The sequence below is a fragment of the Sparus aurata genome, chromosome 4 (genome assembly GCF_900880675.1).
Source record: "Sparus aurata chromosome 4, fSpaAur1.1, whole genome shotgun sequence".
Classification (NCBI taxonomy): Eukaryota; Metazoa; Chordata; class Actinopteri; order Spariformes; family Sparidae; genus Sparus; species Sparus aurata.
Window position 1 is genome coordinate 29,681,085 of NC_044190.1, and position 23,398 is coordinate 29,704,482.

At 41.8% G+C, this 23,398-nt stretch overlaps 1 protein-coding gene across 5 annotated transcripts; it reads right to left on the bottom strand.

Annotated features, from left to right (window-relative positions):
- Positions 1–165: 165 nt before the first annotated feature.
- rufy2 (RUN and FYVE domain containing 2) lies at positions 166–23,398 on the bottom strand. 5 transcript variants are annotated; one of them, XM_030414171.1, is made up of 20 exons: positions 23,067–23,398; positions 19,841–20,148; positions 15,386–15,559; positions 15,067–15,184; positions 14,087–14,188; positions 13,508–13,631; positions 12,340–12,404; positions 12,170–12,235; positions 11,277–11,346; positions 10,950–11,051; positions 10,592–10,732; positions 10,408–10,500; positions 9,498–9,572; positions 9,293–9,390; positions 4,077–4,196; positions 3,642–3,771; positions 3,427–3,521; positions 3,016–3,064; positions 2,732–2,812; positions 166–2,633 (listed from the first exon to the last, which is right to left on the bottom strand). In XM_030414171.1, the coding sequence occupies exons 2-20, from the start codon at positions 19,914–19,916 to the stop codon at positions 2,490–2,492; spliced, it is 1,923 nt and encodes a 640-aa protein (XP_030270031.1). In that variant the 5' UTR covers positions 19,917–20,148; positions 23,067–23,398; the 3' UTR covers positions 166–2,489. The 5 variants fall into 5 exon arrangements, with proteins under 5 accessions (XP_030270031.1, XP_030270030.1, XP_030270032.1 ...); XM_030414172.1 differs by having other exon boundaries at positions 2,490–2,633; positions 10,616–10,732; positions 23,067–23,394; XM_030414170.1 differs by lacking the exons at positions 19,841–20,148; positions 23,067–23,398 and adding an exon at positions 17,578–18,369.

Sequence of the window (23,398 nt, forward strand, 5' to 3'; positions counted from 1 at the left end):
TTGTGAATACATCTGTATTTAAGGTCGGCTTGTTTAATCTGTAACCAAGAACCAAAAAACTAATTTCAGATGGACGCAGGAAAAAGACCCAACAGTGCAACAACCGTAAACATCAACAGGAGAAATTTCAATGACCTACATTAAAAAACGACAGTAAACATGAAGGATTCTGCCGGTAACCTTTAATCAGAAACTGCTACACAGTCAAGGCAACATATTGTTGGCAACAGAGTTAATATTAAACTGGCAGGATTTAGTAAGCTAAAGGGCCACAGTGATAATCAACATTATGTGTATATACACAACAAACGGTGGTATCAACGCTGTACATGTCCCATTGAAAGCTGGGAGGTTTATAAGAGCGACACTGTACAAAAACGTCACAGGCCTGGGTGCAATTCAGACACAGTTAGTGCTTCACAATGATGATATGAGAAATTGGTGAGTTTTTAAATATTGGATTTGAGAAAAACCACTTCTTGAACTGAACCCAGGCCCGTCTCTTCATGGGAATGAATACTTCCAGTTCTTAAACGTCTCAGGTTGTAAACATTGTATTTAAGTACAAAACCAGAATGTGCAGTGGAACTTGTATCATAACCCGTCACTGAAGATGCAGAACATTAGTCATCAGCATTAGTTTGATAACACGTCTCAGTCAAAAATTACTTAGAGTTTCAAACTTTCCCTCTAAGGAATGGAGCAGCAGTAAAATGTGGTTCTTCTTCAACGTCTCCATCGGCAGAGATTACAGCTAACTTCAAGTGAAAGCTCCAACTAGTTCCCTGGACTCCTGAAAATAAAAATTATTGTGCATAAAACACAAAATCAAATATAAATACTCTCAAATCAAACTATAGAATTGGCAAGTGTTCAAACATACGTTGTGGCTATGTTGTAAGTATTAACACTCAAGTCTGTTCTTAACCACTAACTAGTCAGTGAAGTGGTCCTGTTGTCAGCTACCCGTCAGTGGTTTATCGACAAAAGAGACACAGATTGACATCAGCCAATCAAGATGACAGCGTCTGTTGCTCTCCTTGGTCCTTTCATGCAGCCTCCACTGCATTAGTGTCTCCAACAAACAGTGAAATGTGCCTTTAATCTAGACTGCTATCTTGGCTAGTGTTGCTACTTGAGACATCTTAAATCAGATCTTTCTACGGAAGTCCACTCTGTAGAAATAAAGGGCTCATTTTGGCAACGTGAGAAGCACAAGTAGGTTCTGTATAATGTGTTCACAGAGGCACAAATGGCACCCACACTGAAAGAAAAAAAAAAAAAAATTTCAGTTCCTCTGAAGGCCGTAGACCCGTGGGGAACTAGTCTAGTCATAGTGTCAGCACAGCAAAGTCTGCTCGGGAGCAGTGAACGTTCCTGGAGTTAGTTTGCAGAAAATACTCTTCGTCTCATTGCATATCAAACACTCCGAGAAGGATCTGAGCAGTACGGTGCTCTCAATTTGTACCGACTCCTCTGTCTGAACAGATGATGGCTGATTGCTTCTGTGGATTAAAACTGAAAAAGGGGACCAGGTTGTGGCACATTCCTCTCAACAGCCAACTGGACAGAAAAGCATCCAGTTTATTTTTAGTTGAATATGTAGAAAAAATTTATTTAACCTGGTGGGTTGACTTGATCTATTGTGCCTGTGTAATTGCCACCTTTTAGACCCAAACAGCATTAACAAGGCCACCATACTGTATGTATAAATGATAGCATCTCCTCTGTTTAACTGTATACATTTTGAGGCATAATACATACATTATAATAATGCAGTACTTCTTAAGAATGTAGATTTGCTTCACAAAAAAAAAAAAACATTGCATTTAGCTGCAGCAGTGCTCATCTCCGTGCAGTTTCACTTTCACTTCACTGTGGAGTAGTTCCTACTTTCAAAACCAAACTCTGCCCTTTTACTGTAACCTGACCTGATGATGAGCGTCGCTGTGTGCAGGAAACACAGCAGCAGATATGTTTACGTCTGTTGTGCCTTTTAGAGACCATCTGGTGCTCTTTCCGCCTGGTTAGTGCAACACTTTGATTGACCAAAAGGGAACTTGAAAGACTGTGCATGCATGACTTCCTCAATTAAAGGTCGTTGATATCTAAATGTACTGTAAATAAATTATGTGTACAACTTGTATAGTTAGGATAGATAACTTTCCAATTTGATTGTTTATGATATTAAAGCAGACCAAGGATTTTTTACTTTGTCATCAAGGAAGACATTATGGCCCATCTTATAGTGGACTGATTGCCTTTTCCTTTGCAAAGCATTCGCAAAAAAAAAGGAGTGGTGTAAAACAAATGACGCAGACATCCCTCATTTCGTCTGTGGAGGACTTGAACTGTAAATTAAAAAAAATGTTCATGCGTGTGGTCCATTTCTAGCAGCAAACACATGTTGAGATAAGTTTGGAGGGTGGGGATTTACGAGTCTGAGCTCAGATTGCTTGATGCGGTCGTGGCAGCAGCGCGGGGCTCCCTCACGTCGGATTGGAGGAGCATCGTTGGAGGAGGAGGGCGTGGCAGGTGTCACAGACTCTGACTGGTTTCGGTGAGGCGGGCAGAGGGAGCTCATTGTCGGAGCAGCTGTTACAGAAAATCTCTCCGCAGTTCCTACAGTGGTGCTGGACAGAGAGGGACAAAGAAACCGTCAGAACCACAAATCATGTTCTGTTGGGATTTTTTAATTTTTTTTTGGTCTATTCGTCATCTGACGACTGACCTTCCGTCTCGAGATGGAGAACTCCTTCTCACACAGCTTGCAGTGGCTGGCCTCCTTGTCCTTTAACCAAACCTGACCCCCCTGAAACACAGCAAATCTGTTTCACCCTAACTTCACCTTATAGACTTTACACAACAATACAACATGTGTCACTAGTCCATAATCAGCTACAGATGTAGGGCTTTTTATCCAAAGACATACTGTATTTTGTTCCTCTGAATTTCCATCTTAGCGATACAGTGTTGAGATGCTATGTTTATCTCTGTAAATCACTATTACTCCACCTGAAGTGCTTTGTTGGCTTCTTTGATGTCCTCAATCTTCATTTTGGATCTGATGACAGAAACAAAAAAATAAATAACATCAACCACAAGTCATAAACATTTTTTTTTACTTTGCCATCTTTAATTCTGACTGAATTATAATTAAATGAATGAATTAAAAAGAAACCAAGTCAAAAAAAGATTAAGGGATTCTCTTTGTGCACTTATGTGTTTGCAAGAGTGTAAATTAGATGTGTTTTTTTTTTTGGAAATGAGCTAAAACATAGGAGAAAAAAAACACTGGTACGGTCCACTATGAGCCAAATTAATTTTCTTTTTAAAGGGCTGTTTTCTTCATCCAAAAACGCTCAACATTCCAATACTCCCAAAACTGAACTGAGCGTTTCAAGTCTTGGTGCATTTTACACATACTCGCTTAGTTTGGAGCCTAGTTCCTCCAGAGCCTGTTCTTGGTCCTCACAGATGGTCTTCAGCTGAATGTTTTCATCCTGCAGACGATGGAACTCCTGGAAAAAAATAAAAATAAAAGCACACGCACAACAGATGACATGTTAGATAACGTTCTGCAAATACTGAAACATACTGTACAATATCACACACACACTGCATTTTCTTCTTTCTTTTACCTTTTTCAGTCCGTTGATCTGCAGGGCCTCTGTGCTGAGCTGAGACACCGTATCCCTCTCTCTGTCTAGATCGTTTTGTAATGTCTGCCTCCACTCCCTCTCTATCTTGAGGTCCGTCTCCAGCTGCTGGCTACAGGAGCGCCACAGATGTGAACACACGACACCAACAACAAGAGTGAAGGTGGTAAACGGACAAAGAAAGGGACAGGCTAAGTCACACATTGTCTGTTTAAAGTCACCATCAACATGAAATGTTTTAAAATTGATTAACTGGACCCATTTCCATTAATTATGACAGTTTTAGTTCAAGGTACAACCTTAACACTTGTTTACTACGTCACACAGTGCATGATGTTAACACTACTGTATGTTGTGTTCATGTATGTATGTGTATGACTCTACCAGCCAGTCTTTCTTTAGAGGGGTTTTGCTTACAGTTGCCTCTCTCTGTTTTCGATCTGCCGCTGCAGGCTGTCCGCCTTGTTGGCAAAGTCCAGCTTGAAGCGTCTGGTTCCCTCCTCGGCCGAGGTGCGGTGCCTCTCTGCCTCCTGTAATCTGCACCATTATAACCAGGGACAAACTCAGGACCATGGAGAGAAAAAACTGGGGGCATGGAGGGAGAGGGAGAAAAGACTTCGGGGATGATGGGGGGGGGCATGTAAGGTAAGGAGGGAGGATAGGGACTGAGGGTGGAAACATGAAGGAGGGAAGGCTGAGGATAAATGAAGATAAGTGGGGTGAAGGATGGTGTTAGGGTAGAACTGAAAAGAGTACAGTGTGGGTTGAACTGTGGGGTTCGAAACAGAACGGTAAGGAGTACAGATGGGTAATGAGTCGTAATAAAGATGGATGCATGATGAAACAATGAGGGAAAGCCGCCTTTAAGCAACTGAATGGAGAAGAAAAAAAAGAAGTTTGCCAACTAAATGCATCAGCTTGGTGCACTCAGACAAAGTGCCGCATCCCCACAGAGTCTTTCTCAGATTTAAATTGTGCAGGGAGGAAACTTGTAGAGCATTTTTTTCAGGATATGAGGAATCCGATATCGTTTATTGGCCATCTCAGAGGAGGGGCATCCCACCACACCCTGACTTGCAGCATCATCACTCCTTAAAATCACATCATAAATGGACCAAAAAACTCAAACCACAGCCGACACTTTCAAAACATCTAACTTTATTGATCACGGTGGTAAAAGACAGTAGTTGTGAGTTTTTCAACAGCTGTACTGAGTGATTATTCTTCTACAAACTGAGAGGAGTTACAGTACTATGAACATGGAGTTAGAATAGGTAGAAGGATAACTTCCTGATCTATCACAAAAGTCAATAAATATGCCAAGACGGGACACAACAACACATTTACGTTTTCTTGGCAGAAGCTCTGGAGGTTTACAGCCGTGTAACTACAGTTATTGACACTTGGCTCAGTTCTGTCCGTTCTACAGGGGCAAATCAGATGAATTGAGATAAAGCTGCTGGTTGCATTGAGCTGTCTGGACTCAACCGTACAATTTCGTAGTTAAGGTGAATCTTCAGGAGGACGAAGAGCAAGAGGGAGACGGGCTGCGTCCAAAATCACTACCTTTTTACTGCTGAGTGCACTTTATCTACCCTTGATCAAATGTATTCGGATGTTCGGATAAACGTATCCACTGTATAGTGCCCTCAACAATTACAAACGTCTGACATGTAAACTTGTGTCCAAAATCCATTCACTGCTCACTAGAGTAAATTAGTGTGTGTGGTGAGTCAGTGGGGAACAAGCCATCACAGCCAGTCAGAAGCAGGTCAGCAGGTGCAGCACATGCAGAGCGAACTGGGAACAAATTAAAGGCTGGAGGCTGCACAAGCAAACTCCTGTCTGACGGCAAACATCTGTAGTGATCGCTGCTGACTGACTGTGATGAGACGCAGGCGGCTGTAGGAATCAGTCTGTCTAGGCTGTGTGACAGTTTTCACGTTCCTGCTCACGTTCCTGCTCACGTTCCTGCTCACGTTCCTGCTCACGCTTAAGACCTGAGCAGTGTCAGTTGCATCAAGGTGAAGATACAGCCAAGCAGAGAATCACAAGTTACACAACAATCTCTACATGAATGCACTGAGGGACAGTATGAAAATTACTGACTGAACTTTAACTCTGTGGAGTGTGTCAATTGTCACTGTCCGTATAAAAGTCCAACCTTTTTCTTATTCTGCATTTTAACAGAAAGCAGAACTTGTAGTCAGTCACTGGTTTTGGTTCAACAAATAAAGAAAGACTTGAATATTTGGTAAATAAGCAGAGTCTGTATGTTTGCCTTGCCTGGTTTTGACAATAGTTGATTCCACTTCTATTGTGCAAATTGATAACTGTGTGAATATTAACATATTAAAGGACCTGTTCACCCAAAAACTGAAAATTCAGTCATCATCTTCTCACTCCCATGCTGATGGGAATTCAGGTGAAGATTTAAAGTCTAAAAACCATTTCTGGAGCTTCACAGCAAAACAGCGTTGAAGCATTCTCCTAAACAACTGAAGTAGATGGGGGCTTGAAGCTCCAGAAATGTCGTGTGGACCACAAAACTTCAACAGACTTTCCATCCACATAAGAGCGAGTACAAAATGACTGAATCAGCATTTTGGAGTGAACTGTTGCTGTGCACAGTTCACATTCTTTTGCACCGTTAATTATTTTTGATCAAATATTACCAGATAGTTTGGGGCGTGTTGCAATTTGTCTCTTAAATATCAATAATGCTGGAAAAGGCTTTTTAAAAAGGTTTAACCTCACCCTCGCTACGTTGATAATTTTCATACAGTCCCTAAATGCTACAGTGACTGGTACCTGTTAACTTGTGGCTCTGTTTGTCGCCATATAAAACCTCTCAGTGATACCAGCGGGAGAGCACGCTATACTCTACTCATTCTAACTCAATGTAAACGATAACGACTATCTTATTGTCAGTGTTACTGCATATAAACTGACCATTGGAGACAGGAGCATTAGTCCTAGTAGCATATGTATGTTTGTGTTTGTGTGAGTGAATAGATAATGTGGTGAATGATTAATTCAAAAATGTTTCTTCAGTATCTATTAAAGTATAACTGATTATATTCAGATAGTTCACGGACCAGCTGAACCAGAACATTCAGAGGAAACATTTTCTTCATTGAGCACAAACCCAGCAAAGGTGTCTACAAAGGATTAAAGTACAGATCATGAAACATGTTGCAGTGGTCTTTGTGAGTCCCAGCGCTCTGCTGATGATGATCATGTTTCAGTAACTAAAGCACCAAACCGTGCAGTCCAGTCTCACCTGACCCTGTGGCTGCTCTCTGCGCTGTAAAAACCGTCTGAATAGTGTGTGCAAAAAAAACAGGAATGTTCCTTTAAGTTAAGTCAATTTTTCTCATTCTGTCAAAAGCAATCGTGTGTCAGCGTCTGCGTGTGTACGTGCTCGTCCGTCCTCAGAAGGAGATGTCCTTGACTAGCTTGTACTGGTGCTCTGTGTCTGTGCTTGCACACTTAACAAATGACATAGCAAGTGTTCTGGTCTGACTTAGCAGATCCTTATCACTGCACGCAGGAGCAGGGATAAAATCAGGAGGGCAAAAATGACACGTGGAGGTTTTTCGAGGGAGCCAAATGGACAGATGAATGGATGATTGGATGGTATGAAAGATACAAACAGAAGGGAGGAAAGAAGGAGGAAAGAAAAGGAAGGAAGGAAGAAAGGATGTCAATACATCAGTATTCTAAGTGGGCCCGGTCACACTGAACACTTTAAGTGACTTTTAACATCACAAGCACAGCAGTAAGTATAAATAAAAGGTAGTAAAACACAGAAATCTGATTTCAGGCTGCCAGGGTTACACTGCCATCAGATTTCTTCAGTCTGGATATATTTCCCTCCAAGCGAATGAGTAATGAGAAGAGGTGTGGAGGAGAAGCAGGCAAAGGTAATGTGGACAGATAGATGAGACAACTAGAGCAGACAAAAAACTGGCATTTCAGGTGATGTGGGCACAGTACTATGCGATCAAAACGAGAGATAAAAGCCTGGAAAACAAGCTTTACATACACTGACAGTAGTCTCAGAGAGTTATTTCTAATTAGCTGGCAGATTATTTGATATTAAGTCAGTGGCTCTGTTTAGAACCTTTTTAATTCTTCATTACCTTTCTCAGCTACAATTTTCTCAAACTCTGACTGGAAATAAATAGTCTCAGCAGGGTCTGTGTCCTACCAGCCTACAAAAACCACCTTTAGACCACCGTTAGAGCAGCAAAAAACATTCACAACCAATCACAAAGAGGATGGAACAGATTCAAACCAATGGGAAAGGGGAGGGGAGGGATGGACCGTGTTGACTGGTAAATGGTGGGATGAGGAGGTATCATAAGGCATCAATAAACCAGCAGGTCTCATAATGAATGATGGAGAAATGAAGCAATACACACCGAGTAGTGAACAACAGTACTTAGCGTGCATGAAAATATCAGTCATGTCATTTATTAGATATGATAAACTGAGGATTCCAGGGTTTCCCAAAGAAATTATTTAGAAAAATCCTGATGAATCTCAACTTGTAATTTATTGAATTAACAAGTGATGGCCTAAATAAAAGCATTCAGTAGATGCAGTACGGCATTTGCGGTGTGAAATAGTTCCTGTGCTTCCTCTGGAGGTTAATGTTATGTTTTATAGAAAGTGGAAGCAGCCTGTCTGTACAGCCAGCTTATGGCAACTTTCGTATCAAGAAGCTGCTGAAAAAAATCACAGTTTAACATGACGGACTTCTCATTTGTTTAAGGTTTTCAGTTTTCACTGGGCAATAACAACTAAAGCCAGACCTATACATCATTTGAACGATATTATCAGTCGATATTGGCTTATCAGAGCGATATCGGCAATTTTGGAATATGTTTTTCTAAACAGAACATTTGTAGTCTGTCTATTTGACATTTTATGAATAAATTGCTGAATAAACTGCTGAATTCATACAAGATTAAAAGGAAAAAATAGACTTAGACTAATAGACTAATAAAAATTAAACCTGAGAATCTCTTAAGGAAGAGAGAAGAAGCCATTTCACACAACAAACGACATGTTTTAGATGACTTTTTAATCCCATTACACATTGCAATATCAGGTAAAACCCCTTATCAAATCACTTCTGTTATAAGGTTTTATACAGTGGAACATTTCGTGTTTGTGGGACAAGAAAAGAAAAAAGCTATTTCCTCAGGGAAACCCTGCAACAGTGATGAGGAAGAAGACTCAAATCATTTTTCCCAGTGCTTTCTCCAGTTCTCTTCTAAACAGTTTCACACTAAACCATGCAGTACTCTTATTACATGTGCACTTTTAAGTCAATATGAAAAATGAAACCTAAAATGGCATGTAATTTTCATGTCTTAAAACTAGTCTTATAGAATTTTATATGATGCTGGAGAACTTAAAAATGTCTCAGGAACAGCAACCTTCACTTAAAGAGGATTTTTTTTGTTTTGGCTAATCCAAGAACAACTGCAGTTCATAGGTTGTGTCAGAACAGCAGGGAAGCTGGTTTAGATTAAAGAAAGAACCGAGGAGACACACGGGACAAAGTGATCTGTACTGTTGTGGTCAGTGTGTGCTGTGTCTTCATAGGCAGTGTATCTTACCTTTGCTCCAGCTGCTTCATGGTGGCAGTGATCTGATTGGTCTTCTCCTCCAGACGACTGATCATGTTGTTTTTCTTTTTCATCTCGTCATCAGACGACTGACAAATAAGAATTACCGGCTGTTGTTAGTAGTGATAATTACAGTGCATGTACCGTATGTGAGAAGAGACCAAGAGCAACCGGGTCAGGATGTGTGTGTCCGTACCTGCATCTTCTGGTACATTTCTACATTGATGGCTTTGACTTCATCCAGCTGATGTCTCAGTCCGATCAGCGTGTCCTGTTGATAGCAAACAAACACACCATCATGTGACTGTCTCTAGTTTGTCAGTTAAGTAATTTAAGCACTTTTATTTTTGTATCTACTCATTTACGCAATCACTTGTCTACTGGACGTTTGTACATGATTTAGCTCACCGATATATAGTGGCCAAGGAGTTTAGTTTGAAATATAATAGACTGTATACACATGAATATGACTGAAAACTACCTGCGAGCGAGCTGAAATATATTTAGGACAATGTGTCTGTTGCACTGCATGACACAAATATTGCCTTGTCACCTGGCCTGTGGTCCTGTGCACTAATGATGTTGACATAACTCTCCAGTCCGACAGCGGAAGTTGTCGGTGATGGTTTCAGCAGCCTCCTTACAATGATGCAGAAATACTGCTGGCATGGCAGCTGCCGCATGTCACAGCTTGGCTACAAATGTCAGCGGGTGCTGTTTATGTGGCAGAGTTCACATATTGGTGGTGGAAGAGAGACGGGTACGAGAGCTCGCAAGGTATTACTGCTCCCTGTGTGTAGTTTTTGGCCCCCTAAGGGTTTGTTATCATGTGCCTCCCTCACTGTGATGACACTATGTCTGCAGGGCAACCACACCACAGTACCTGTTAATGAATATGTCTCCGTAAACTGATTGGGGCTTTTTCATCAATTTCCAGTGTTTGCATTGACTCAAACTTGATAACAATTTCCTGCATATGCACGTCACACACGAGGTGATGTCTCTCTGCGGATTGCTGAATCTTCATATTTTTTCATTTCAGCTCTTCCAAGTCTTTTTCTAAATAAATAAGTGGCTATTTAGACAGGGTGAAAATGTGTGCTGACCTGTTTTTCATGAATATCTTTCTCCAGAAGTTTCATGGCCAGCTCCATTTCCTGTTTCATCGACACCTGGACTACCAGCTCATTCTCCACATCCTAAAAATAAAACCACAAGCGTGTAAAGAAAAGTGCAGGTCACCATTTCAGATGCACTGATCCAGCTTTTATTAATTCCAATTGCACGTACGCACGCACGCAGTCCCAGTCTGACCTGTCTGAGCTGACACTCCTCCTTCAGCTGTCTCTGAGCCTCATTGTACATCTCATCCAAACCCTGACGCGACTGTTTGTATGTGTCTCTCTCCACCGACACATCGCCTTGGGTTACCTAGATTAATCCCACAGAAAGGAGGAAGAAGATGTCAGCCATATCATGCTTCAGTTACATCTGTTTTTAGTCAGAGCAAGTAATAACTGCTGTAATATTAAAGGGCTGGATCTTCCGTTTTGGTTTCACTTTTAGCTGCAGTGAAAACTCACACCAAAATATTTCAGACAGCGATACAGTTTTGTGATTTTGTGCTTGTCTGACTGTGACTGTGTACCTCCAATTGTTGTTGTGCCTTCAGCAGAATGAGGCTGTTCTCACTCCTCAGCTGCTGATTTTCTTCCTGCAGTTTGATGATGTTGTTCTTGGCAATGGCCAACTGCACACACGAAAGCAGAAAAATTTCGCTGATAACCAAGAACAGCTTGACAATAGCAACACTGACGCCGAGACTTCATCCAAACATATCTGGCTCAATTATAATGTCAGTTTCAATTATTGCTTTAAATGTTACAGACATTTGCTTTTCAATCAAACAGACAAATCATGTTATAATCCTTTAGTGCTAGATCCAATACAATGATATTGTACGTGTGGGTCTCACCTCCTCTATGAGTTTAGAGTTGGACTTCTCTAGAGAGTCCACTCTGCCCTGAAGACCATGAACTGTGGAGCTAAACATAGAAACAGAAACAAAAATCATATTCAGCCTCCCTTGTAGTAGTAGATCCACAATTCCCAGCTACAGTGTTAAAATGTGTATCTTTGACAGACATATACAGCCACTTGTTTAGACACAGTTCAGTAAAGAACACCTGTGTTATTATGTTTATTCACATATATAAAAGACTTGAACTGTCTCAACACAGACTGACAGACCTTTTGAATAGCAGTCTTGCAATGGTATCTTAGCTTATGCTCATAGACAGCTCATCCAGTTTAGTAACCGACAAAGTAATCTAATGTCAGATCACATATTCGAAGTTTGTCAACAAAAGCCTTTCCTAATTGATGAACAAGCTGGTCTGAGCTCCATCACAGCTGCAGATTTTAAAGAAAGATTTGCTACACTTTTTGAATGGAGAAACTGAAAGAGGAAATGTGACTGACAGTTTGTGCTTTAATGAGTCTGTCTGTGGAAACAGATGGGACTGAGTTGCACTTCTGAAACAAGCAGATTGCTTCAAACTTAAACTGAACATTCCTTTTACTTTAACATGCATGAGGCATCTGGCCTTCTGCTTTTGATTTGAGGCAACAACACACCAGTCAAACATCAGAAAAACAACAAACGTTAAGCAAATAGTGAAGCTTAAACAAAATGGAATGAATGCGTCTCTCAATCAGTAACTGATTAGCTGCGAATTACACAACATTTTAAGCACACGACTTCCATTCTTGGAAACTTCCTTTAATTTTGTACCACCATCATCTCCAGGAATTTTGGGGAAAACCCTGCAGACTGGTCTATCTCCAATAAACGAACAAATGTCTTACTTGAGTTGCCGGTTCAGTTCCTCCACATAGTTCTTCTGATCCAAGATGGATGCTATCTGGCTATTTCTGTTACCATGGAAACAGACATAAAACAGAGGACTGCATTAGATTTAGGGGAGGCTAAAATACCAAGCGTGAAATGAGGCATAGGAACAACAGAAAGATCATACCTCTCTTCACTCCTGTAATCATCAATGTCATTCTTCAAGTACATGGAGAAGTCGATCACCCCGACCTATAAAAAACAAACAAAAATTATTAAATGGGTAATCTTTGACTTGAAGAAGCTGCAGACCACCAGAACATTTCCAAGAAATAGGTATGCTTATACTTATGTAGTTGATTGGTTACAACTACTTTGTTAAACGCATTCAAACATGATGCTTACTGTTAAAGTGAGCGTATACAATTAATATCCAATGCTTTGTGTGTCCCCATTTACTAATTGCAGTTACTTGTCTGTTAATCATACACATGCAGAATTACTACCAGTTCACCATGGAGATACAGTTATAAGGGACATTGTAAAGTATACTGTTTTTAAAAGCAGAGCAGAGCTTTTATTTTTGATAATCAAATTTTGTGAATGAATTGAGAGCAAAAACTGCTAACAAAAATGCCAAACATATTCTAGTACCAGATATTATATCATTGTAAACTGAAAAAACATGACATTTAATTTCACTGTGAGATCTAGAAAAGTGTAGGGTGTTTATTCTCTATTTTGTGACATTTTATACTCTAACAAAAGATCAAAACAACAAAATCATAATTTAATCATTAGCCCTAAAAAAAAAAAGTGACAAATAACTTTGGACTATTCATCCTAAAACACTACATGAGAGATCCTACAAGTCTTGTCCTCTTGTTTTTCTTTCTTTTATTTTATATTCCTGTCATCTAGGAATGAGGTAATGTGGTAATCTGTGTAATAGCTCGCCTTGTGATCAGAGATCGACTGCATTTAATCAAACACAATTCCATCACGGTAAACCTACTTCAGTCACACTCAGTCAGGTGTGAAGACAGTCTGTACAGGGTGTTTGCATTAGCGAGAGAAATGTGTTTGCAGCCGGGACAGAGTCTCCACCAATGGAGTCAAAACGTGACTCCGCAGTGCCTGCTCTCTATCTGCCTGATGCAAAGATAACGAAACAGGCCATTCTTATCTGCATTTCTGCTTCCCCAAACAAGAGTAACCGAAGGGAAACTGGTTCATGTCAGTCAATGAGCTACTAGACACAGGAAGTGGAGATAACATGGCAACATTTTATTGCTGGGTGTTACTGTGTCTTCTCTTTGTCAATCGGTCAAATACTGTCTCAGGGCAGTGGTTACCTGTGAGTCCAGGTCCTCGCCTTTAACACACAGGTTAGCATCGATGACGTTCAGGCCCACCAGCAGGCCCACTATCACCGCGCCCTCTTCCTCCAGCATCAGAGCGGAATTCTCGTAGAAATCACTGAGGAGGAAGACACAACAGATTCTCAAACACTGAAGGCAAAAATGTGTTGCTATATGTGAATGTTTTAGCTCTGTAGTATTCATACTGTGGATGGACTAGTATCAAAATATTTCCAGGCTCTTTGGAGCTCTATGGAATGCTGAATTTGCACACAGTGTGTTCATAAAAAATCTTTTTATATTACAAATAAACAGAAATGTGTTGGCAAACCTGTTTTGTTGCTATCTGTTAACTTTTCAACATGACTAACATAATGGTATTTGTTGACAACATGAATAATCAAGACTATAACCATTAAGGGCCAGAATTGCCAAACAAGAAATTTAATGATTTTGTGTTCATTTATCTAAAAGGTACATTGTACAGGTGTATTTTTCGAAACAGGTCAAATATACCTATTTCTACTTATCTATCATCTTTGTGTGGGTCTCCATTAGTGCATGTGTGCATACCTGAGCAGGTCTTTTCTAGTGATGAGGAGTCGTAAGTAGTCGGCCAGCCGTTTCTGCATGAGAGCCAGACGCAACCAGGCTCTGGCCCTGCCTAATGGAGTCCTGGAAAACAGACAGACACACACACACACACACAAAAAAAACACAACACAGGTGATTAGATTATATCTTACGGAGGTTATAAGGGTCTATGGCTCGTCCAGGCATCTTTAAACTTGATCTTTGTTTTATTGTTAAGATCTAGTTATATTCTTCTTTGTGTTCCTGAAAGTTTCGTTACAGTTACATGGACTCATCTTCTTATCTGTTCCTTCCATTCAAGACTTCAATCCAACTCTATAACCATGTTTCATTTGACCTCTGTGTCATTCTTAATGCACAACACACTGCCCTCTCACTGTCCCGTCTCTAATTCTTGGGTCTGTACATTGGTGTTGCAAAAACGCTGCTCTGCTGCACATCCGTTGGTCTGACTCAGCACCACCAAAGGAAACAGACTCTGTTCTCCATCTAAAACGGCACATCTGTTCCCTATTTTGCTGCATCAGACAAGACATGAATCTTACTCACATACTTGATTCCCTGTGCTATGCAGTGACTGATAACTGTATAACAAAGTAAAGCATGACGCGGAAATCGTGTGCATGAATGAGAGTGAGTAGGAGCCACTAGTAGAGACTACTTGAATATTACTGTAGGTTTTTGGAGGTGATACTTTAGCACCCACATGGGGCACTATGAGCACTCATGCCGTTAACTCAAAGTGCTTGACACATCTTCGGAAAATGTGTCTACGCTGGCTCTGACAGTTGGAGAGAGGAGGTGAGGCGGCAGCATGAGGAAAGGAAGTGAAAGTAAATCTCAGGTATTTCCCTGGCTCAGGTCACCGTCTCAAGTACCTGCTGCATGTGAGTGTGTGTGTGGTTGTGTTGTGGCTCATGTTCCTCTAACATGTTTAGTTGTGTGTGAGCAATCCTTACTTAAGTCCAGGCAGGTCTCGTACAGAGGCTGAGATCTCTGCTGCTTCAGGACACAGTTTCTCCACCAGCTCCAGGGGACCCCACAGAGACTTGTTAAAGCCCAGAAAGGACTTCTTCACTATAGAGAGAAGAGACACAAGAGGAAGAGATACTTATACACACTGGTGCGTGAAAATCTAGGAATAACATCTTTTATGAGAGAAGCATCACACAAACACAACTGTGCAGCTTAGAAGTCCAATTTTAGTAATTTGGGATATAGCCGAACTGGCACAACACCCACGCCTGACACCACTTGAAACGTCTCTCTGTATCTTACCTCTGAGGCCGTGTTTGAGACAGTGCTCCATTACAACAAAGAACTGCTGGAGAGGTGGGTAGTCCGAGTCCAGCGTTCGTCCGAAGCTCAGAGCCGACTCGATCAGGCCTTTGATGCTCAGCTTGGCCATGTTAAGCAGGTTGGCTCGCTCCATGGCCATGGGGTCCCGCAGGGCTGCAGGACCAAAGACACACACAAACACTTGTTTCATTTGACTGATGCGTAATAAATCCTTTATCTTAAGAATGCTGTGTTAAGTATACTCTCGGTACTGTGACAGCTCACAACAGCACAGTTTGTGTTTAGCCGGTGTAAAACTATTAACATTTCCTGTCCAAGTGACAACTGCAGGGGCAGCGTAAGAAAAGACAACAAATCTGATGTGTTGTTTGTTTATTTACATACATAATACAGATATCAATGGGTCTTTCTTTAACATACAACTGCTCAGGAGGACTTTGTTTGATTAATAATCTATCCACTTCAACTTGTACGTTTTTATCTGAGGGATAATCCACAGAGTCAGCCAGGTTACAACTGGTCATTATCAGTGAGGCTGCAACAATTCATCGATGAGGTCTCAACTACCAAATTAATCACCACCTATTTTTATACCTGATGGATCAGTTTGAGTTATTGTTTTAAAAAGGAAATTAATTCATTTGCATTTATGTATTTCAGTGCAGTCACATAACCTCAACACAAGAGCCCAAACTATCAATACAGAGTTCTAAAGATACATCCCTGACCTTATTATTAACACTCTCGCAGACCTATAAATTATTACCACAGTACTGCAGCTCTTACTGCCTTATAACAGATTAAAAAAAAAGAAAAGGTCATTTAAGTTTCCATGATGTAAAAATTACTAATGGGCCACAAAGGTCTGGTTTCACATGTACTACATATGGACCTCTGGGTTAATGTGTAGCCAAACACCAGAAAAGGAAAGAACAATGTCAGCTGAAAACATGCAGCGATGTTGCCTAGCATCGTCAAAGAGCTTTAATGGCCCCGGCAGGTTGGCCCACAGGCCAGAGACAAATCAACAGATGATTTCTTGGGAGTAGCATAAATGTTGGGTGCCCTTGGGTAGCGAGACATGTGGATACTGAGGAAAAAAACAGTAACCCTTTGACTGCCTGTGTCCCCATGTGATGACAACTGCAGTACATAAAATGATGAGAAGATATTGACAAGGTGGTGGTGAGTTTTAATGCAGATATGAGGATTTTAAATGATCCTTAAAGGTTGTTCTAGTAAATGAATTCCCTGTGTGGTGATTAAAAGAAAAGAAAACAATCTGGGGTGTGAACTATCCGGAAGCACTGAATGCCTGAAAGAACTGTCAGCAGTGTTTGATGATTCAGTCATTACACAATTCAAATCAAGCCTGTGAGGGATGGTGGCTGATGAGCACACTGACGAAAGAGGAGCTCTGCTAAAAACGACAAAGATGAAAACTGAACAGCAACTGTTATAACTCGTGAATAATATGATTCACTTGTCAGGGAAAAATGCCAAACCTTTGCTGGTTCCAGCTTATTGCAAATGAGCGTTTGTTACTTTCCTCAGATTTCTTTTATTATAAAAAAGGAATTCATTTTTGGACTGTCAGTCTTTAGGATGGGAGTCAAACTGTGACAACACCCAATCAACGGCTTACAAAACACAGTGCAAACCCCAAGGAATACAGACAGAGCATTATTTCCATTTGCAGGTAGGAGCAGCAGGTGATGCTTCGGGGAGTTAAGTACTGTGGCAGTGTACAACAACAACAGCACAGCTAACATTAACTGAAGAGGATGTGCCATCAAAGCAGCATAGATCTATAAAAAATCCATTTTTATAGATCCCCCCACACACACAGGTTGGTGAGGTAATATTAGCTGTGAAAGAGAGAGGAAGGGATGCTAGGTTTGCCACACTAGTGCATCTTCACAAATCAGCTGAAACTATTAATCGTGCTCCAATCAGCAGCTGAATGATTGATTGTCCCTGAACATCTCACGTGGGGGGATTCGTCTGTGCTAGTGGACTGATGGTCGGTCACATTTCCTCTTGATGTCCCTGGAGCAATCAGTTACTGGGTGTCATAAGACCTGTTATTATTAACCAGAGACCACACACACACACACACACACACACACACACACACACACACCTACTATCCGTTCGTGGTCATACTCTACCTTGCACGGCCCAGTCCCCGGGCAGAGACGTCCTGTGTTCCGACACTTTTGGCAGGACATGAATGCTCCCTGAAATGGTCTCTGATGCTTTCCTGGCCAAGGCGAAGATAGGAGCCTGCCATCGCCCGTCTCCTCCACCACCACCACCTCCACCTCCTCCTACTCCTCCTCTCACGGTGCTGCTACTGTTAGCTTTATCCCCAGCACCAGATTTCTCCTCCTGCAGCCTCAAAATCCCAAACACCTGAGATTTCTCCTTGCTGCTGTCCGCTTCGGACAGACCCAGTTCGTGGTCTGCGTGCGATGCCATGTTCACGTCCCTCTGAAATCGGTATAGCTAACTAACAACTGGTTGCTGCTCGGTGCCAAAACAGCCAGACTCATACGGTTTGCTAGCCGTTAGCGAGGTGTTAGCTTGATGGACAATTCACCGGGCGACCATTATGACAATCGCGGCATGGAAAATACCTGTGATCCCACCGGCCGAGGCTGTGACAGCTCCGGCTAAAGTCAACAATCAACCGTCGTAACGTCCCCGGGCTGAAACGTAGGCGTCGGGCTACATGGTGAGCGTTAGCAGCGGTGGCAAGGACAGCTACGCTTCACTGTAGAAGTGTTTTTTCCGCACATTTCGGGGGGTTGTAGAGATTTGTTTACACCCAGCACACCTAACCGATAGTTGGCTCCAGACGCTCCAACTGCACCCTCCGGAGGGGCGGTGTCAAACGGCTCACAAGACACACAAAAGGAGGCACTACGTAATGATTTTAGTGGCCGCTGTGTTGTGGACGGTGCCGCCCCCTGCTGCCGGAAGTGAGAACTGCAACACAGTGCCTGCAGGTGGAGGGTGTGTGTGTGTGTGTGTGTGTGTGTGTGTGTGTGTGTGTGTGTGTGTGTGTGTGTGTGTGTGTGTGGATGTGTGAGTGAGTGAGAGACAGAGAAGCCTGGAGACAAGAGAGCCCAGACAGCTATTTTCAGATATGTGGCTAGAAAAAGTCTGAAGCCACAGATGTCGTTGATATTCTGCTTAAGTGCATGGACTTTTGGGGAAGACATTCTCCATCACTAGGAGAGGGTGTTCAGTTGGTATCAACCTGATAATCTCACAAATAGATGCCACTAAATCCTACAAACCAGACCTTTAGGAAAATTTAGCAAATCATTTTTCTATAATTTTAGGCCTACTCAAAGTGACATGTAGATCGCTTTCCTATTTCATCATGGTAGCAGCTACGAACATCACAATGCAAAATGTGTTTATTTTTTCATTTCGTCTTTAATGGAGACATGAAAGCTGATTGAAATGGTGCCCGCTGGCAGACAACAATATATAGTGAAATCGAGGTTTTTAGGGAACCATCTAAATGTTGGTGACTGGCTGTGTAGAGATGGCTTTGAAACAGGATTTTGGCATGTAGAATTTAGAAAAAAAATTGATAATTCAGCAGTCAAAGGAAAGAACAAAATTGAAGGATTTCTTTAAATACAACTGTCTATAATTGATTTGGTGGCGGGGGATCTACTGGGGGGATTTCAGTATTTCCAAAGTCCTGTCTTTGGCCCTAGTTTGAATTTAGTATGATGAACCCACAAGAGGAAATTTCTTAAAATAGCGGCGCATGAAAGTCTTTAGTCAGATTAAAACCATGACAGTGGAAACATTAACACCCACACGGGCTCCAGTAAAGCGGGGGAGGAAGTATCTCATGTGAGTGAGTTGGCTTTGGTTGGCCTGATTAAGTGAAACAAGCATGCTGCGTGTAACTTTTGGCTGAAACGTATGATTCGCTTCTCTGCTGATTGATTCATACATAACTGACATCTTTAAATTACATTAATTTTGTCTGATGGTCCATATAAAACACAAAAATATTCATTTTGCCACCCAGTGAATTTGTTACATTTTCTTTTTTAAAATAACCTAAATAATTAATCCATCATTCAAATTGTTGTAGAACACTTTTAGAGCATCAAGAGCTGTCATTTTCTCACCAAGCTTGAGCAACACAGGTTTATGCGTTTACATGGTGACTCACAGTTGACTCATGGAAAGGTATTATCTGTTGTGGAGTCAGTTGGCTTTGTAGCTGATGGTTTTCCTAATGATTAGCCAACTTGTTTCAGTCACTCTTACAGAACCTAATTAGTTTTAATGCAGTGACATGGACCCACAGACTGATATTAGAGTGCTGTTTGTAGGTAACACAAGCACTGTGTGAGGCCGGGTCAGAGTCATTCATTCACACAACACCTCCCGACCTACCTTGGCTGTACGCTAGCCGCTCCATACTCTCACTGTGAGTGATGCCCCACCGGTGGAGACTCTGAGGGGAGTACATGGTGAGTGGGACCCTCCTCTGCCCACTGCCTTGTTGCAAAGAGGATAAATCAAGCAGATCCCTGAGTCTTCAAGTGGCCCACTCTGGTCTGGCTATTCTGATTCCCTTGAACCAGATGGCCCTCCCACCTGAACTGCTGTGGACTGTTTTGGCTCGTTCTCATATGGCGTGTTCCCGTCTGGTCAGGTTTGGTCGCAGTCTCAGGGCGTGGTGGGCTTCTGCTGAAGTGAGCCTGGGAGAAAACAGACAGCAGAGATGGACCGAATAAGATCTTAGAATCAGGGAGTTTAGACTAGAGTTTAAAAATAAATTTGATCTTGTCTTCTGTGTTACAGGTTATCTTTGGTATAGGTTAGCGTTGGGGATGATGATGATAAAGAAGCTTTCCAATCACCACTGGGGATGAAGCTATCGATTTTTCTTCACCATAGGTTCAGCTCCTAATCATTTCCAACTTAATGGATCAGTCGTTTGGTTCCCGAAATGACCACACAAAAAAATAGTGACAGAGGTCCATCCTAGTCTCTCGAGTCAGAGAGGAGGTTAACAAATATCCTGTTGTCAACCCAAAACCCCAAATCATCCAGTTCAATATAAAAGAGAGAACAGCAGGGAATCTCCACGTCCAGAATGCCAAAACAAAGAACAAAAAACAAAAAACAGCTCCTTCTTTTACATGAAAAAATTACTTTGACATTGAATCGATTATCATAGTTGGGAGCCCTCATCCCTCTGTCGATTGATCAGTCGACCAATCGTTGCAGCTGCTAATCTGCCGTGGTCAGCATGCCAATCTGACATCATCGTTCCAGTCAAGAGAGTACGCCATACTTCCTTCAGCTCAGATCCCATTCACAGTCAGAGAGATGAACAAGAATATAGAAAGAAAAAAACAAACTTTTATATGTCCAACCAAGTTCCAGTAGACTAAGTACTTGTCTCACAATATACTTGATTTCAAGTTTATTCCTCGTCACGTTACATCTTTGCCCCCCATTCCTCTCATGCACTACAGGATGAGACCTTTCACTGTCATAAATAATATATGCCAAAAGGTTCTTCACTCAGATATCATACTAAACTCTGATAAATCTTGATTGATTTATCAGAAGTTTGCATCTTGTTTTACCAAATAGAAGTTTTACCTACTTTCTGAGTAGCAGCTTATGAGGAATGCATCCAGTGGGCCTCCACCTCACTATAGTATGGACGTAAAAGCCTTCGACCACACCGACTGAAGAATGTCAGATCCATTATAACACACAGTGATAGAAACTGTAGGAGCATGGAAGCTACAGTAAATTGCATTACAAGGACCACTTCTCTTGTTCTGCTTCTCCCCTTCTGTTTGCCATACTCTCTCTCTCTCTCTCTAATAGCTCAGTGCTGACCAGAGATCATATGACCGGTTTCTTGCAGATCCGTACCCTCCTTAGCTGTTTGTATACTGCCCGAGTTAATTCTCTGAATGGCTGCCTCTCAGTCTGATCCGCAGCGTATTCATAATTGCGGCTGCCTGAACGTTGATGCCCATTTCTATTTCTATTTCTTCTTTTTCTTTCGTTGTTGTCTGTTTACTACACATGTAGTTGTAATTATCCGTCTGTCATTATATCCCGTGATTTTCACTTATTGTCTGACTTGTTGTTTTTACTGCTGCCTTTTTGCCCTCCTATCAAGATCGCAAGAGTCATGTCATCCTCTCAGTCTTTTGGTCTTTCCAGCCCGTCCTCATCAGAAAAACAACCGTTGAGAACGTCGGTTAAGCAGCTTATTACATGGCGTGACATTGGCATTTCTTTTCATTGCCGTGAGATTATTGATGATGGACACTGGTTGGAGAGCCCCCTTGGAATTTTTGCCTAGGGCCCCCGACAGACTCTAAAAACACCACTGCTTATTACAACCTATTTTAACGTATCTTGCTAGGCGATGACCTCTAGTGTCTGAGTAATTATTATTACAGAAGCGAAGGAGGAAGTCAGGTGATGTAGTATAAAGAGCAAAAATCACCTGTACAGGAGGAGGTTGGTGACGGACAGCTGGGTTAAACTAGCACCTCTACGCAATGGACTTTCACCACAACAAATACCACTTTTAAACTGCTGTTTGTGTCTAATGTGTAAGTTATTTTAACTTATTAACATTGTAAATTGACATCACGTACATAACTTAAGCTATATTCGTAACGCAGTTATTTCAGTCATGATTAGTCATGTTGTTTTGGGCACACTGATGTAAGTTGTTCTGGGAGTCACTGCCTATTCAGTTGTTTAGGTATGAGCGTCTGTTGCCTTCTGCAGGTTTGTTTAGCTGGGCTTTTTTGAGGTTGTCTCTACATTTTCTGCTTGTTTGTCTTACTACCTTTAACACTATATCACAGTTCAGCAACAACGGCGCTTTGGGTTGGTCAAGTTGGTCGAGTGGGTCAGCCACCAACCCAAAACGTACTATGAATGAGACTCAACAGTTATCTATCGTTCATACTGCACCTTTAATGTTATTAATTCAATATCATAATAATATGCAAGGGAAAATGCATACCCATGTCGGTATCTGACACATGCAACAGTTCATTCTGATTCTCACATCCAAACTACTTTTTTTCTCCATTTATCTCAGCTTCATTTTTCCATCTCTCTCCTCCAGCCCTCCACCCACCGTCCTCCTCCACTCTGTCCGTCTCATCTCTTCCTTTACGTCTGAACCACACCTAAACAAACACAACACTAACCACCACTTCCAGGGTGGTATGTTTGCACCATATGACTAGTTCATCATTGCAGGCACACGCCCTTCCGTATGACAGACAGACAGAGCAACCAATCAATAGTCCTCGGTGAAACCTCTTCCTACCAATAGGGGTGTGACGCTGTTTCATCGTAGTAGCCAGCCTTTCATTCTGCAGCAGCGCTGGAAGTGGGGTGCTGCTGTGCTCACAGATTGTGATACACGTTTTCATCCATTTGATAAGCCGGAAACAAAAAACAGTGCGGTGCTATAACAGCAGGAGATGAGGAGTACATTTTATAAAGAAGAAGACAAAAATTTAAGTATCATCAGAACCTGTACTGTACTAAGTGTAAACATGTCAGGGCTTTAACAATACCAACACGTAAAGAATGTTATCATGTCAATATTGCCTCTCACCTCAAGCAGTAGAAAGAAGAGAATCGATCCCTTTTTTTGCAGCTTGTCAGCAGTCCGTAGTCCAGTCCAAACAAAGGGATAAGTCTATGTTCTGGTCTTGTATGCAGAGACTGAGGAAATGACTCGGTGGCAGCTTGAACAGTTCTGAAGCAGTAAGCCGGTACATGCTCTGGAGACATCACCGACAGAAACCACAACCATCACCCCACACAGCGCCCAATGACAAGAGAGCAGGAAGCCTGGGAGAGGGGGAGGGGTTAGGGGGTAACACAGCAAAGAGAGAGGAGATGGAGGGAGGGAAGGAGGGGGATAAACACAGTGAGGGGAGAGGA